The sequence below is a fragment of the Fusarium keratoplasticum genome, chromosome 3, assembly GCF_025433545.1.
Source record: "Fusarium keratoplasticum isolate Fu6.1 chromosome 3, whole genome shotgun sequence".
NCBI classification, from domain to species: Eukaryota; Fungi; Ascomycota; class Sordariomycetes; order Hypocreales; family Nectriaceae; genus Fusarium; species Fusarium keratoplasticum.
This window is the reverse complement of record NC_070531.1, coordinates 4194451-4209694: the sequence shown is the minus strand read 5'-3', so window position 1 is coordinate 4209694 and position 15244 is coordinate 4194451. Positions and strand designations below refer to the sequence as shown.

General features: G+C 51.0%; 4 protein-coding genes across 4 annotated transcripts; 3 read left to right on the top strand and 1 right to left on the bottom strand.

Moving 5' to 3' along the window:
• Window positions 1-153: 153 nt before the first annotated feature.
• On the bottom strand, window positions 154-585 carry NCS57_00460600 (uncharacterized protein; the record flags this gene model as incomplete). The annotated part of the gene is made up of 2 exons (XM_053054561.1): window positions 154-502; window positions 566-585. The coding sequence occupies 2 exons, from the start codon at window positions 583-585 to the stop codon at window positions 154-156; spliced, it is 369 nt and encodes a 122-aa protein (XP_052916721.1).
• A 1408-nt stretch (window positions 586-1993) lies between these two features.
• NCS57_00460500 (uncharacterized protein) lies at window positions 1994-4097 on the top strand (the record flags this gene model as incomplete). The annotated part of the gene is made up of 4 exons (XM_053054560.1): window positions 1994-2550; window positions 2606-3037; window positions 3088-4012; window positions 4083-4097. 4 exons carry the CDS (start codon window positions 1994-1996, stop codon window positions 4095-4097), a joined length of 1929 nt encoding a protein of 642 aa, XP_052916720.1.
• Window positions 4098-5736: 1639 nt separating this feature from the next.
• NCS57_00460400 (uncharacterized protein) lies at window positions 5737-6621 on the top strand (the record flags this gene model as incomplete). Its single annotated transcript, XM_053054559.1, has 3 exons — window positions 5737-6026; window positions 6081-6476; window positions 6528-6621. 3 exons carry the CDS (start codon window positions 5737-5739, stop codon window positions 6619-6621), a joined length of 780 nt encoding a protein of 259 aa, XP_052916719.1.
• A 6234-nt stretch (window positions 6622-12855) lies between these two features.
• NCS57_00460300 (uncharacterized protein) lies at window positions 12856-14820 on the top strand (the record flags this gene model as incomplete). The annotated part of the gene is made up of 2 exons (XM_053054558.1): window positions 12856-13364; window positions 13413-14820. The coding sequence occupies exons 1-2, from the start codon at window positions 12934-12936 to the stop codon at window positions 14818-14820; spliced, it is 1839 nt and encodes a 612-aa protein (XP_052916718.1). The 5' UTR covers window positions 12856-12933.
• Window positions 14821-15244: the final 424 nt, after the last annotated feature.

Here is a 15244-nt window from a genome sequence, read left to right as displayed (position 1 = left end):
CAAACATCAAACTCGAGGATTGATCCGGGTCAGCATCCTACACTCCTCTGACCCCAAGCACCATGTGATGTCGACCAAGCTTCCCTTGTCAAAAGATGCTTCACCAATCTCCTGGCGGTCGCCCTGTTTTTCATTCTCGTCCTCCTGCTAAAGCTAGCTGTAATCCGAACTAGCGATACTAACCATGTCCAACTCTACATCTTCCTGCACAAAGAACTCTACCAGCTCATCAACGTCGGCCCTTTTTACCAAGAGATGAAGAATAAGGTATTCCGGCCATGCGGCAAAGACGACGTTGAGAAAATACGCATACCAGCCAGGAACCCGATCCAGAATGCAAGAAGCAGATTCCCCTGACTCCTCTGACTCTATTGAGGTAATTTCCTCTAGGCATTCATCCGTTGGTCGTAGCTGTGAGAGCCTGTAGCTGATACAGACAAAGGCGGTATAGAAGATAGCTCTTGTAGCCCATAGAACAGAGCATTGGATGTATAGGACCTGGCTGGAAGAGAACTATCCCATGTTCAGTCAGCAACTAAACGTATCAACAGTACCACAGCCTTACCTTTCGAGCATGGAAACCATGGTGACTGAGTGCGGTCCTTACTGCACAAATCAAAACCAGGCAAGAAAGAGTGAGCACAAGTCCAGAACACGCCATATCGATCCGGAGGATTACCCCGAGATAGCCACGACGAGAGCCATCACGAAGCATTGAGCTGATGAACTCGCATAGATACCCAATATATGCGAGGCAGAGGACTAATAGCGTAAAGGGAGCTGTAAGTGAAAAGATTTTCGCAATGCCCCAATATCGTCTTTCGCTCCCATGCTTGGGGCTGCTGAGACTAGAGCCAACGAGGACCAAAATCAGGAAGATTAAGCCATCCGTCAAGTAATAGAAAAGCCTGGCTGGGCCCGCGATATCCTGCTGAAAGCGATCTGGGATAGTCACTGCGGGTTCGTCGAAATTGAAACCTATGTCTTCCTCCTTCATCAGAGGTAGAATGGACGCGTATTCACAGAGGTCTAGGAAGCAGAACCTGGATCGACGTACCTCGTCAGTGACTCTTGGCGAGAGGGAGGACATATTGCGTCGAGAGAAGAGCACTCACATAGCCAAAAACCCAATAGCAACTTGAAGATACGTAAAAAACGTGGTTCCATAATCCTTATTCTTTCTGGCTTTGCGATTGCAATGTAGTAAAAGTCTGATGGTGAGCAACAGAGTAATGACGACGAGGATTATGTGGGTGATAAAAGCAGCTCGGAATCTACCACGAGCCGACCCATGAATATCATCCAACAGACGCCAGAATAGGAGCGTCATTGAAGGGAGCGGCGTGCGAGTTGGACCGAGGTGTTTGTTTGCCAGATTACCATAAGCTGGCAACTAGATACCAATGTCGACTTGATCGGGTGGACTGAGAAGGGGTAGTCATGGAGCGCGCTGCTTGAAAAGGCGACGCGAAAAAACAAGGCTGTGTGTGAGATATCTGTCAAGGTGCCAGCAACATCTTATCAGCATCTCAAAGAGGGGAGCCTTGCTTCTAGGCTGAGTGCATATTTTCTACATCGTCGTGCATGCAAGGATCTCAAAAAACGGCTGATCTGGACGTAAAGCACCTCTTATGTTGGCTGAGCAAGGCGAATTTCCAAGGCATGCGTGCTGATGCTGTGCCCAACTTGCGCTCCCCTGTCCTCAGCCCCTCGAGTGGGACGAGGTTCCAACACAGGCAGCTGGACCACCAATCAAGAAAAAAGCTTCTTCAGGATGGCTAGGTAGATGCTTGCAGATTAAAAACAGTCGGTCTCACCCAAGGAGGCTGACAACCCAGCCCCAACCAACATAGTTGCTAAAAATAACGCGCACTCTGGGCGATGTGTAATCCCTCATTACATAGCCATCTTCTCCTTGCTTCGACATGACCGTAATGCAGCTTGAGTTTGACTTTCTCGACCCAAGGCACAGAGCCAGATAACCCTTGGCGCAATGAGCCGCTCATTCGATCACGGCTTCCGCGACGACGTTGACGGACAATCCCAAGAGTTGACCGACCTAACAGGACTACTCAACAGGGAAACTGAAGAGAATTTGCCCAACACGAGAGTTGAAAGAACGCAAGAGACTTCCTCGCCTGCCAAGAAAACCACACGCTTCTCTGGGTGGCGCGTTGGCGCATCGTACTTTGCTCTTGGCGCCTTGATCTCCCTCGTTGTTCACGTCGTCCTCGCTGTCTGGATCCCTACCCTCGATTCTTTCGACAATGGCGTCGGTGTTCTCTGGACTGGCAACTGCCGCGACGCCGCCACATACAACACCCTCATCCATTTAGGGACAACCGCCGTCGCCACCTTGCTCCTCGGCGGGAGTAACTATTGCATGCAGTGTTTAACAGCGCCGACGCGAAAAGACTTGCAGACAGCGCATGACAAGGGTGTCTGGCTTGACATCGGTGTTCAGAGCATTCGCAACCTCAAGGCTATCAAGGGGTACAAGGCCGTTCTTTGGTTCCTGATTGCCATTTCTTCCATTCCCATTCATCTTTTGTGAGACTCCTTTTTAGTACTCCCTTCCGGTCACCTGCTTATAAACCGCATCAAGGTACAACTCGGCCTTTTTCATGACTCTGGATACCAACAGCTATCAAGTGTACGTCGTTTCTCGCGACTTTTGGAACAGCACCGATCCGGTCCCTGTCCGGCTCACGCCGCCCATTCACAAAGACGTACACGGCAGGGGATGGGGGAGGGGAGAAGAGCAACAGCTTCCTCCCAATGCAACAGAGTATCTAAATAGTGTCAAGGCAAGCCAGTCTCGACCCGGCTCGGCCGAAGAGAACGACGTTGGCAATTTTAAGCGTCTGTCCAATGAGCAATGCATCGACGCCTATGCACAATCCGTTGTCAGTGGCCGAAGAACAATAATAGTAACTGCTGCCAACGAAACGGAAAAAGGCCCATTTGCTTTTGGTTACGAGTACCTTGCGGGAAAACATGTCAATACTACCTTGGGCATGTATAGGCCTTATGAATGGTACGAGATGTAAATCAAACTCCCACCCAACACCGCTAATATCTGCTCAGGATGTGCTACGGTTTTCGACCAGCTTACGAGTCTGAATCTCTCTGTTACGAGTCAATCCACAACTTGACACAGCAACCTGAACAGTGGGCACCGTGGTTTCTTCCAGCAAGACATTGTCATAGCGAGGTTGTCGAAGGAAACTGCGCCCTCAACGCTAATCAACCCATCATGGTCGTCATCATAATCTGCACCTCGATCAAGCTCATCATCATGGCAATGATGGTGTTTTTGATCAATGGCTGGCCCATTATCACACTGGGGGACGCTATTCAATCGTTCCTCGACGACCCCGACCCAACAACCGAAGGCTTTTGCTTGCTCTCCAAAAACGCCGTGACGAGCCGGTCCCCATTCTGGCCTAAGAAGGAGCCTTTGGATGAGCCCGATCCTATCATATCTCGAAGAAGGGGTCATCGATGGTCAGATGCGGCTAGCACGAGGAGATGGTTGTATACTCTTACAATTCTCGGGGTGTCACTCATGGTGATAATCATCTTCTTTGGGCTAAGCATCGACTCGATGAAGGACAACAACACAGTTGACCCCTTCTCCATCCGCTTCGGTTCTGTGGATGCAGCAGCCGTCATTACCTACTGGGCAGTTTCGACCTATTCGAAGTATCAGAACCGAATTCTAGCAGCCGTTATTGTCGCCAATCTCCCGCAGATGATTTTTTGGATCATCACCTTTTCGCTCAATAGCCTCTTGACCGTCATCTATACAGCTCAAGAGTGGGAAGGGTTCTCAAGAAACAGGAAAACGCTACGGGTATCAGAGCCAAAAGGGGACCAGAGAAGCACATATTTTCTCCAGCTGCCGTATCGCATCGCAGTTCCCTTCAACCTGACAACGGGAGTTATTTCATGGCTCTTATCCAACAGCATCTTTCCTATCATTATATCCAGCTATGACTCCCTTGGCCGGGTAATGAAAGACGTTCAAGTAACAACGTGTGGCTTCTCACCTTGGCCAATGGTACTGGCCATCGCGGTAGGAGTCGTTCTTGTAGCTGGCGTGTGCTCGTTCTTCTTTCTTCGTTTCATCAGCACAATGCCGATGGTCGGGACTTGCAGTGCAGCAATCTCGGCAGCCTGTCACCATGACGATGAGCAGGAAGAGGTTTCTCTGAAGCCTGTGAAATGGGGGGCGGTGTTTGTCCCGGAGATGGAAGGCCAGGATTGGGTCGGACATTGTTGCTTCACGAGTAGTCTCGTCAAACGGCCAAAGCCGGGGCTGGTTTATGCCGGCAAGGATTCGTCATGTAAAGTAGAGTAGCAGTGTGTATAGTATGTACCTGCATGCAATAATTTTTCTCATTATTTTCTTCTGGCTTCTCCTCTCAGCGCACGCTGCAACGGTTGGGAGCTGTCTCTGCGAAGGGGCTCTATAAGATGACTCGGCGGGCCATTGAAGGCAGCGGAAACTGAGATGTCGAGGAGATAAGCACTATGCGAAGGGGAAAAGTGAAAAGTGACTTTCAACGAGTGCCCAGGGACCTCATCTCCTGAGTACCAAGACAATTTGGGTCATATATGCTGCTCAACATGTACTGAGTAGGGTTGAGGTGATGCGTTGGCGAGAGATATAGGGCGTAATTGATAGTTTCAGTAGGTATCAAGGGGCGATCCAGACATTGAAACGAGGTGCGAGGCGCAATGAGGCTGAAAACACGAGTCGGCCGTCAAACTCCGCGATATAGCGGTCGCAAATCCAGGATGACGACTCCCTCGCGAGTTAAAAATGACGACTCCTTTCTTTTTGTGAGTGAGAATGTTGCCAAGTCCGTCACCGAGCATAAAGTCGCAATCCCTTCACGCCATGTCAATATCGAAGCAGTTGAAGCCAAATCTTGGCGACAATCGAAAGCATCCCACACCAAGGAAACTGCCGAAGCCTCTGACGGAGTCCCTCGGCCGCCTAAAGTACGCTGTAACATAGCCCCTGCGCTAGCTTGGCCATCACGCGGCTGAAAAAAAAAAACCGACCGATCAGGTATTGATTAGCCTGATTCATTGATAGCGCCACCTGGAAACTTTGCTTCTGTTTACGATGTGTTTAAAAATAAACAGTGGGATTGCAGCAGGAAATGCAGCATGAATGCAGGTTGGGATGAATGGGAAAAAAACAGGTCGAGATAAGGTTAGTATGCTTGAATTAAGCGATGATTTCTACATGAAAGATTCCATCTTTTCACTCAATCCTTTTGCTGAGAATCTCCTCTCAATGCCGCAGTCGCTGTCGGGGATATCCCAGCCAAGCACCCGCGGACCCCGTAAGCCTGCCCCCCTTAGCCCCTGTCCTCTGGAGGCGCCGCTTTGTTCTAGAAAGGCCTCTTCAATAAACACCCCGTTCTCCATTCTGCTTGGGCCAGTCCTTAAAAAGTCAATCTCTCATGGCCCGGATTTGTCTCTCCGCCGTGTCACCCGACTCTGACCCGGTTCATTATCTATTCTGAGGCCCGATCCGTCCACCGTCAGACCATCTCATGATCTCGCGACGTCGACGTAGACAAGTAGAGATAGTATAAGTATTCAAGATGGCGATGCATCGAGGTTCAATCCCATCTTCAATCGTCTTCCATCGCTTCAAAACACATCCTTCTTATGCGATAAATCCTTTCTGTGCGATAAGTCCTTCATCGGTGCAAAATGACCGGCCACATCTTTGACCCCAATAACGACTCGGACAAGACACTTGATCATCATCACTTCGTCCAAGATAATCGTCCCGAAATGGCCACCACCCAGACATTCCGCATCGTCACCTCTGAACCTCGACGGTTCGCCAACCCTTCGCCGCTAGGCCTTTCGGCCTTTGCCGTCACCACTTTTGTTCTTTCGTGCGTCAACATGCACGTTCGCGGCGAAACTAAGCCCAACATTGCCGTTCCCCTCGCCTTTGGCTATGGCGGTTTAGTCCAGCTGCTCGCTGGCATGTGGTATGCATTTCACAACAGCGCCCGTGTATTATAGCATTTAACTAAGTCGTCCAGGGAAATGGCCGTCGGCAACACCTTTGGCGCTACAGCTCTCTCCTCCTACGGTGGCTTCTGGATCGCCTATGGCATCCTCCTCACGCCCACATGGAACACCCTCGGTGCGGATGGCCCCTACGAGGGCGACACGGGATCGGTAATGGGCTTCTTCCTCACCGCCTGGTGGATCTTCACCACGATGCTCCTGATCTGTACACTGAAATCGAGCGCCGCCTTCTTCCTCCTGTTCTTCGCCGTCGACCTGACCTTCCTCCTCCTCGCATGCGAGAGCTACGCCAACGACCTGGGCAACGAGTCAGCCAGGAACGGGCTCCAGCAAGCCGCCGGTTTCTTCGGTCTGCTAGCCTCGTTCCTCGCGTGGTACAACGCACTGGCCGGCATGCAGGACAGCAGGTTTGTACACCCATGTAAAGCCGTTAAAGATCCTTGCTAACCTTGTTCTAGCAACTCCTTCTTCCGCGTCCCCATGTTTCACTTTCCATGGTCTGATCAGGGCATGCAAATGCGAAAGGAGAGGGCCCAACACGACTTGGCTTGATTGCATCTTGACTCCATCACGACCTGGTTCGATCGCCACTTGGCTTGATCGCGCAACGTATTCTGTTCTTGTTTTTATAGATTATGACTTGGGAAAGACAAAAGTAGGTTAGAACGGGACTGCTTTGACTACCTAGACTAGACAGTAGGCCATATTTAATGTTACCATTCTACGATTACCGTTTCAATAACGTCCGATACACAGATAATATCTGATACATTGTTTTGACTCGTTCGCGGCGGTGTGTTTGCGCCCGAACCGACCGACTTCAGGCTCAATACAAGACCGTCAGAGCATCTCCCCGTCGGTGGTTTTACCTGTGGCATCATGTCGCATCGGCGCAATACAGACCGACGCTAAAGGCGAGGGCCGAACCACGCCACGCAAGGGGCTTGGCAGAGCACCTGCGCCATCGACTGCCTCGATCGGGTCTGCAGGGCCGATGGCCACCCCTGTCGGTTCGTTCGCATCTACCGACAGACAACGCCATGCAGTCGGCCCTTCGCTCGATCCAAATCTGCCGATGCGACCACCAAGTGGTCCGGATTGGAGCACAAGACTTGCCAAGGCGATTTCTGACGGCAAGATATCTGTTGAGGCATTATCTAGAGGTGTGAGGACTGGGGGTGTATGATGAAGGTGTCCAGCTTGAAACTTGACAGATTGCCAAGACAAGCGAGAGCGGAGATACGGTCCGAATTTCCAGACACACATGCAATGAACTATAGGTTATGTCCTTTTATAATATTCGGCTTTGATGCTGTCACTGTTCCGAAAACTGTATTATTCGCACCTTTGCGCGAGGCTCTATGTGAGTCGATAAAGACAGAAGCGGAATTGCCAACAACAACAAGTGCATTCAGAATTGGGAAACATACTATCTTGTCATTTCAATATATCGATCTGATTAAATCGGCTACTATGCGAACTCGCCGAAAGAACTCGGCGAGCTTTCAGGCTGTCATCAAACTAGCGGTAGAATTACGAAATGGAAACGCAGACAAGATGAGAGTATCAAGCGATCCTCAATAACACCGAGATCAGAATATAAATGAGCTCACGATGGATTCAACGGCCTTGGCCCTCCGGTTGCACGCCAAGCACCTCTAGTGAGTCACCATAGGACCCTAGGAGGCCGATCCAGCTCCGACAACTTTGACGAGACAGAAACAGACCAGCAACCCGATGCTCAAGCCTATTACTCACCTCCCGATGGTTTGCGGAGACATGCTCATCTCATGTGTCTGCGTCACATACAGGAATGTCGTCGGCAGTGGCAACATCAGAAGGGGGCACAATAAGGATCGTGCGGGCGTAGAACGTGGAGTCGTTAGCGAGAACCACAAAAAGAGATCTCGGCAGTGAGTTTACAGTAGAGAACCCTCCAAAGGGTGGTCTGTGATTTCAATGGGGAAAAGGAAGCAGACTGGCCAAATGAAGGTGAAACAGGCGTTGTACAGAGGTGATAATTGGGAAAACATCACCAACGTGAGCGTATAGCCTTCTCCTGAAATATAGGCAAAGCAATGAAATACTATTCAAGCCATGACTAAATGATTTTATTTTGAAATCGCATTCGGTTTCGCTATTTGCCGCTTTGAAGGGCAGCTTGACTTGAAAGGCTGACGCTACACTGGAACACCCAGCCGCATGACTTGTTGATTTAGGAAATTACTTTCTTCGGAGCTTCATTAACATGTGAGTAGATTATGGGAGGGCCAGAGTTGAATGCCGATAATGTATCTTGTTTAGGGCCTTGGCATTTGGCTGCTCTGGTTGATTTGTGCTGCTTGACCAACCTACCTTTGACCAAGACAACCGCCAAGCATGCTAGCCAAGCCAGACAATTCGAACCAAGAACTTGTACAAAACATCAGAAATTCAATACAGCATGGATTCATCACCTGCGTCTCAAGAAATTTCTGCTCCACAATGAAACCAAGGAGAGTGTTCCCGCCCTTCTTGGATCCTCCTCGAGTCCTGGGTGGCAACCGAGTTGAGAATAGGTCTTTGAAATGCTTTTAGATACCATGGAGAGAAATAAGTATCTACAGAGATGTAAATACGAACTATTCAAGCAAGAATAAGAAAATTCTGCCTTGACGGACTTGCCTGGGCCATGGACCATGCCATCTGTTCTCACCAAACGGATGACTCACTGTGGCATTCTTCTACCCCCCACCCCCCTGTCCTATTCTTAGTCTTGAAATAGATAGAATATTTCCGTGATTTAATCCCGAATGAAGTGGAGGCCATGCAAGTTATTTTCGGGTATCTTGCCCTAGTTCAACTCTTGGTAATGGCCCCATGCAGCCGCTTTTGCAGAGTAGCAGATGATTGCTTAGACAAGAGAGAAACGACCCAACAGCCCTTATGACAGGATCTACAGAGTATTTGAAACCCCGAAATGTAACTTTCCTACTCTGTACCTAGGTGGTCGTAGTCATGGTCAACGATTCGTCGGCGCTACCCAGCGCCGCTTTCGGAGCAGCGGCAAGGCACCATCGCCAAGACCACCTATTGACTGAATAGGTACTCCTTGTAGTTCACTTTTCAATCTGACTACTTCACAACAAGTTCAGTGATTCCTCAGAATAGTAAAATCAGCTTTTTTTGCTGAATGAGTCGTGGCGGTGAATGGCGCCGTCCACTGGTCAGCTACCCGGGAGTGCCCCTATTTTCAGCTCAAACTTCACTTTTTACCAACGTGACTGTAAGTAGCACATAAGTGTGTGTTTTTGAATTCCGAAGAGATATCCCTCTGTCTATCTGAAACTTTGTTTGTTAGGATGAGAGCATATTGAGACCTAGTACCTGTGCTCAGGCCGAAAAGAAAGACCCGAAGATGGTTCCCTGACAATTGACAAATAACAGTGGCAAAGCCAAATCCAACGCTTGACAGAACTCAAGCCAGTCAATCCGTTTGTCCAAGAGGGGATCCTAAGGGATCCTGCTAGCAGATATGAACCTTCCTTGTCATGTTGCCTCCAAGATAACAGGCGACAACTTCAGAACCCACAGCAGAAGGGAGAAAGGTCAAGGGGCAAGGGACTGCGGCACGCTTCATGCAGATCTCTTTGGATCACCCGTCCAGAATCCATGTCATTGGATAAGATATGCATGCGGAAGAAGGCGGGAAGAATCCGAGGAAGCACACAAGAAGGCAAACATGGAGGGTTGCAAACACCACCAACAACCCGATCAAAACGGTCCTGGACCGTCGATCCTACGTTCTAGAGCCCTGATAGCGATTCCATCACCTGCAGCTACTACTCGCCAGCACATGATCCCACCCCAACGCACTCCTTCGTACTCAATCTCGATTTAGCTAGAGTGGCAAAGCGGCCGCACCGTTGGCCTGCAACTCTGTGCCCAACTCAATCTCTCTGGATTAGGTAAAGATATTGTTTATTCAACGGGTCTGACCGTGCAATCGGGTTAAGAAACTTGAGGGTGGTGTGGTGGTGCTGTGGCCCACATTCTAAACGAGGGGAGAGGACATGGGGTTATCCATCGTTGCAGAAACCCTGAAGGGTAGGGAACCGAATGCTACCATGTGATTTTCCCCCCTCGCAAAAATGCGAGAGCGAGGTTGGTTATGTCTGGAAATTGATGGGCTCGCTTGTGTGAGAGAGGGGGGAAAGACACGGAATTATGAAGTGTTCAAGCCGAGATGTGTTGGATCGTGATAACACTTTGGTATAGCGTAATTCCTCGTTTAGCCCATGAATCCTTCCTGCGGTAAGAATCACAACTAGACCTTCCTCTTTGGTGAAGCAATCATGAGCCTCTTGTCTATCGAGGGGTGCTAAAGGAAGCTCCAAAACAGTAGTTCAAGGATGACTTGAACATTTCTAATCAAAACCATGCCGGACTCCGAACGACCTGCCCATTTGCAGAGCAAGCCAAGAACAACATCCCCAAGCCAAGAGAACCTAACAGCACCGTGGAACGCCCTATCAGGAACTAGCGAATCGGCGCGGCGTGCGGCTCTGCGGATGTGCCGCTCTACCGGTCAGCGAAAAAGCAGGTGCTTTTTCCAATCTAGAATTACTCAAGATTTACCGGGTTTCAATGACGATATCGCGGGTGAATCTTGCGAGATTGAGTACAAAAGCCAATGGTAAATCTGGGGAAGAGTTTCCATTACCTACTTGCCACGCGAGAAGCTCTCCACAGCAGAGAGACTCAAAATGAGGCCTCGAGCAGCAATACGCGCGCTAAACAAAGGGTCCTCCAAAAACCCGGATTTTTTTTTGTTAGTGCCCCGGGGGGTGGTCACTGCAAGGTTACATGATGGGGGAGAATGTCTTGGCTTGGCTTCAAAAGTCCGTGGGGCCACCCATCGAAAGGAAAGCCGCCTGTCAAAAGTTCCCTCCCCTGGGATGGAATGGAAGGTCTGGGCGTCACGCGCGTAATTGGCCCTGATAAACGCGCTGTTCGAATAGGGAAGCTGAAACCGTTTTACAAAAGAACATGGATAAACGCGGAGAATCATGGACTTTGAGTCGGTTGTCGTCGGGCATGCGACAGCGGCAATCTGGCTTGAACCTTATGGACTTTCCCCAGGTCCAAAAGAGGAAGTTAAGGAAAAAGGGTTCAATTTCAGGAGGCAAAAGAGAATGGGTAAGTTTGTAACCCAGAGCTTTGATGTTGGTCCATGTGGGATCTGGTGATTTTGTGGTTTATTCGGTGGAGACTGGGGGAGAAATGGGTCTCATCAACGAGTCAATGCAACCATCTACAGATAACGGACTAAAGATGATTTCACAAGGCAAACGATGCATCAACAAGACAAATCCCTTTACCTCTCTACCTCTTTTTTTGCCAAGAATCACGTCCAAACCTTTGTCAGCACTGAATATCCCTTCGCATCTCCCCCCAATCGCGACGGGCCTATCGCCAAGCTCCTATTCCCGACGGCCGCCCCCCAGACCCGATTAGGAAGGTTACGGTTACATGAGAGCACCAAGGCGGCAAAAGTTCTCCCCCACAGGCTATATGACGTGCTGGGATATCACGCTATCTGGGTGCATGAGCCGTGTGCTGCGTCTGGACGTGCGATATGGACTGACTACACTGAGTAGAGACTGCTGAGGCGAGACTGATGGAAAGGTGGTTTGAGAAGAGTGACGCCAAATTCTAGACTACTGCCAACTCCAAACAAAAGTGCAGTGAGGGAGTAAAACACACGATTGTTAGCCACCACGGCCAACTTTTAGACTGATCGGCCAAGCCATTGACACTTCAGACAAGCCAAATCACACGTCGTCGCAGATCTGTAGCCATCAGGAGACCATTCTTCTGCTATCATCGCCTCCAGCTCAAGCACGCCAAAGCCAGAGAAAAAAGCTAGACAATGCAACCAAACCTCCAAAGTGCAAAGCCACATCCCGGAGACGATCGCCACACTAGCGCCGGCTCTCCCGATCCACTTTCGGGTGGCTGACACCAATCAGAGCGTCAACATTACCTTTCGGAGCCGAGGGTGGCTTGCTCCGGGAGGCGGCACGTCTATTTCCGGAAGCAGACCTCGGCATCTCTGTCGCCACGCCATCATTTTTCTGAGTTTGCACTCCTCGAACAAAACTTGTGTGAAAGAAGAAGGTGAATAAGGCAAGTTGCAAATCCTCACAGATGCTCCAAACAAGCTTAATCCCCATGCCAAACCACCTCCGCGGGTCGGCGCTTGGTGACTCAAGATGAGATATCACGAGAGTCAAGATACGGCTTTCCACCTTTCGAGCCTCAAACACCATCCCCTGGTCTTCCCGCCATGCTGCAGCGATCGACATCCACACCCCTCGGACGACTTTCCACCTGCCGAGTCGGGCAACAAACCCTTGCCCCCCCTCCCAAAAGGCCCGATCCCTCCCTCCCCTGCGCACTCCACGACGGGCTGTCCCCCGCAAAGGGGAAGGACCCCCGGGTGGTGTTGGCCTTATCCCAAACGCTGGGACTTTTGTCGCATGCGCTTTGGTTGGTCGATAAGGTCATTTCCTCTTGTGGCACTCGTCGTCGACTCCGACGTCTTGGTACTGCAAGAGTGCTCGTCTCGAAGCATGTCTCAAGGATGGTTGCGTGCGCTACTGACCCATGGATGCTTCACTCAAGGTGGCAACGGCCAAGCCGTGCTGTCGGATATTGATCTGTAGGGGGGATTGGTGAAGCCATTGACTCTCATATAAGACTGCTCTCCTCGTCCCTTCTTGGTCTTTCTCTCCTCAGGGCATCCCTCGACAACTCCATTCCTCCTCATTGTCAACTCCATCAAACGGCCTCTTGCCAACAACAAGGCCCAGCTTGCCCAAGATGACAACCACCATCAACCTCGACAACGACGCCATCGCGCAGTCAGGTCTCGTCGACCCCGAGACCCGCGGCATCCCCCAGATCCCAGCCAAGGGCTCCATGGACGTCCGCCGCGAGGTGCAATCCGTCGACTCGTCGTCCGACGACGAGCTGCCCACCGAGGAGGAGCTTCGCACGCTTCGCCGTGTCTCTGGAAAGATCAAGTGGAGCATGTACACCATCGCTTTCGTCGAGCTGTGCGAGCGTTTCTCCTACTATGGCTCTTCGGTGCTGTACACCAACTTTGTCACCCAGAAGCTGCCCGATGGTTCCACCACGGGTGCTCCTCTTGACCCCGATGGCCAGGCTGGTGCCCTTGGTATGGGAACTCAGGCTGGTCAGGGTATCTCTCTGTTCAACCAGTTCTTTGCCTATCTGATGCCTCTTGTTGGGTAAGTCATACACTCTTTTACAACTCAACAATTGCTAACAACATCCAGTGCCTGGATTGCTGATGCCCGCATCGGTCGTTTCTGGACTCTTCACCTCGCCATCGGTATCTCCACCATCGCCCACGTCATCCTCGTCGCTGCTTCTTCCCCCGGAGTCATTGTCAAGGCTGATTCCTCCTTCGCCGCCTTCATCATCGGTCTCCTCACTCTCTGCGTCGGTACCGGATTCTTCAAGGCCAACGTCTCCCCCCTGCTTGCTGAGCAGAATGAGGACACCAAGATGCGCGTCGAGGTTCAGAATGGCGAGCGCGTCATTGTCGACCCCGCCGTGACAAACACTCGAATTTTCCTCTACTTCTACTTTGCCATCAACTTTGGTTCCGTCGCTGGACAGATCAGCATGGTCTACGTTGAGAAGTACCACTCCTTCTGGCTGGCCTTCTTCATCCCCACCATCCTGTTCCTGACTGCTCCCATCGTCCTGGCCATCAACAAGAAGCACTACAAGCTGTCTCCCCCCACCGGCTCCGTCCTGTCCAAGTTCATGCGCATGTTTGTGTATGTTCAGAAGCAGTGCAAGCCCTTCAAGCTCAACTGGGACCTCGCCAAGCCCTCCAACGTTCCCGCTGCTGAGCGCCCTGCCTGGATGACCTACGATGACGCCTGGGTTGATGAAGTCCGCCGAGGTCTCATGGCCTGCAAGGTCTTCCTCTTCCTGCCCGTCTTCTTCCTCGCCTACAACCAGATGACCGGTAACCTGACCACCCAGGCCGCCACCATGGAGCTTCACGGAGTTCCCAACGATGTTATCCAGAACCTGAACCCCATCTCCATCGTCATCATGATTCCCCTCATTGACCACCTTCTGTACCCCGGTCTCCGCAAGCTTGGCCTCGCCTTCACCCCCATCAAGCGTATGACAACTGGTTTCATCATCTCTGCCCTGTCCATGGTTGCCTCTGCCGTCATGCAGCATTACATCTACAAGATGAGCCCCTGTGGCGACCACGCCAACGACAGCGACTGCGACCCTGCCCCCATCAACGTCTGGGCCCAGTGTCTCCCCTACATCCTGATCGGTATCTCTGAGATCTTCACCAACGTCACATCCTACGAGTACGCCTACTCCAAGGCCCCCGAGAACATGAAGTCCCTCGTCATGAGTGTGAACCTGTTCATGAGCTGCATCTCCGCTGCCATCGGCCAGGCCTTCGTTCCCCTCTCTACCGACCCCCTCCTGGTCTGGAACTACACCATCGTTGCCATCATCGCCTTCCTCGGTGGTCTCGCTTTCTGGTTCTGCTTCCACCACCTTGACTCTGAGGAGGACAAGTGGAACATGCTCAAGGCTTCCGAGTACAAGGGCACCAACCAGCCCAACGCTCTCGAGAACAAGCTTGCTCACGAGCACGATGAGGAGGAGGCCAACGCCCCCAGGGACATTGAGAAGGCTTAAATGTTTAATCATGTGGATATTATCATGCAATGCTAGCGTTAGTATTATACCAATTTGTGCTTGCGCATTTCGCTACAATTAGTCCCAGCCTGGCCTGTGAAGATATGTCTGTTAAGTGATGACCACACCCGCAAAGTAGCAAACATCCTAGGCCGCTGCTGGCGACCTGAATCAATTGAAGGCGATGAAATGGCGCTCCCAAATTTCGCATCCCATTAAGTCTGCGATCATGCTGCCAGCGAGTCTCATTACACGTTGCGACACATCAACATCTAGCCTAGTGGGTGACTGGGCACCAAATTCGACCTGAAACATCAGACATGTCTAGGCCATTGGTAGTCTAAGTCTTACTTGAACTGTGATTTGACAGTTTGCGGAGGCGGGTTTTGCAAGTGTCAATATTGAGCCGGCGACGGTAGGCTGC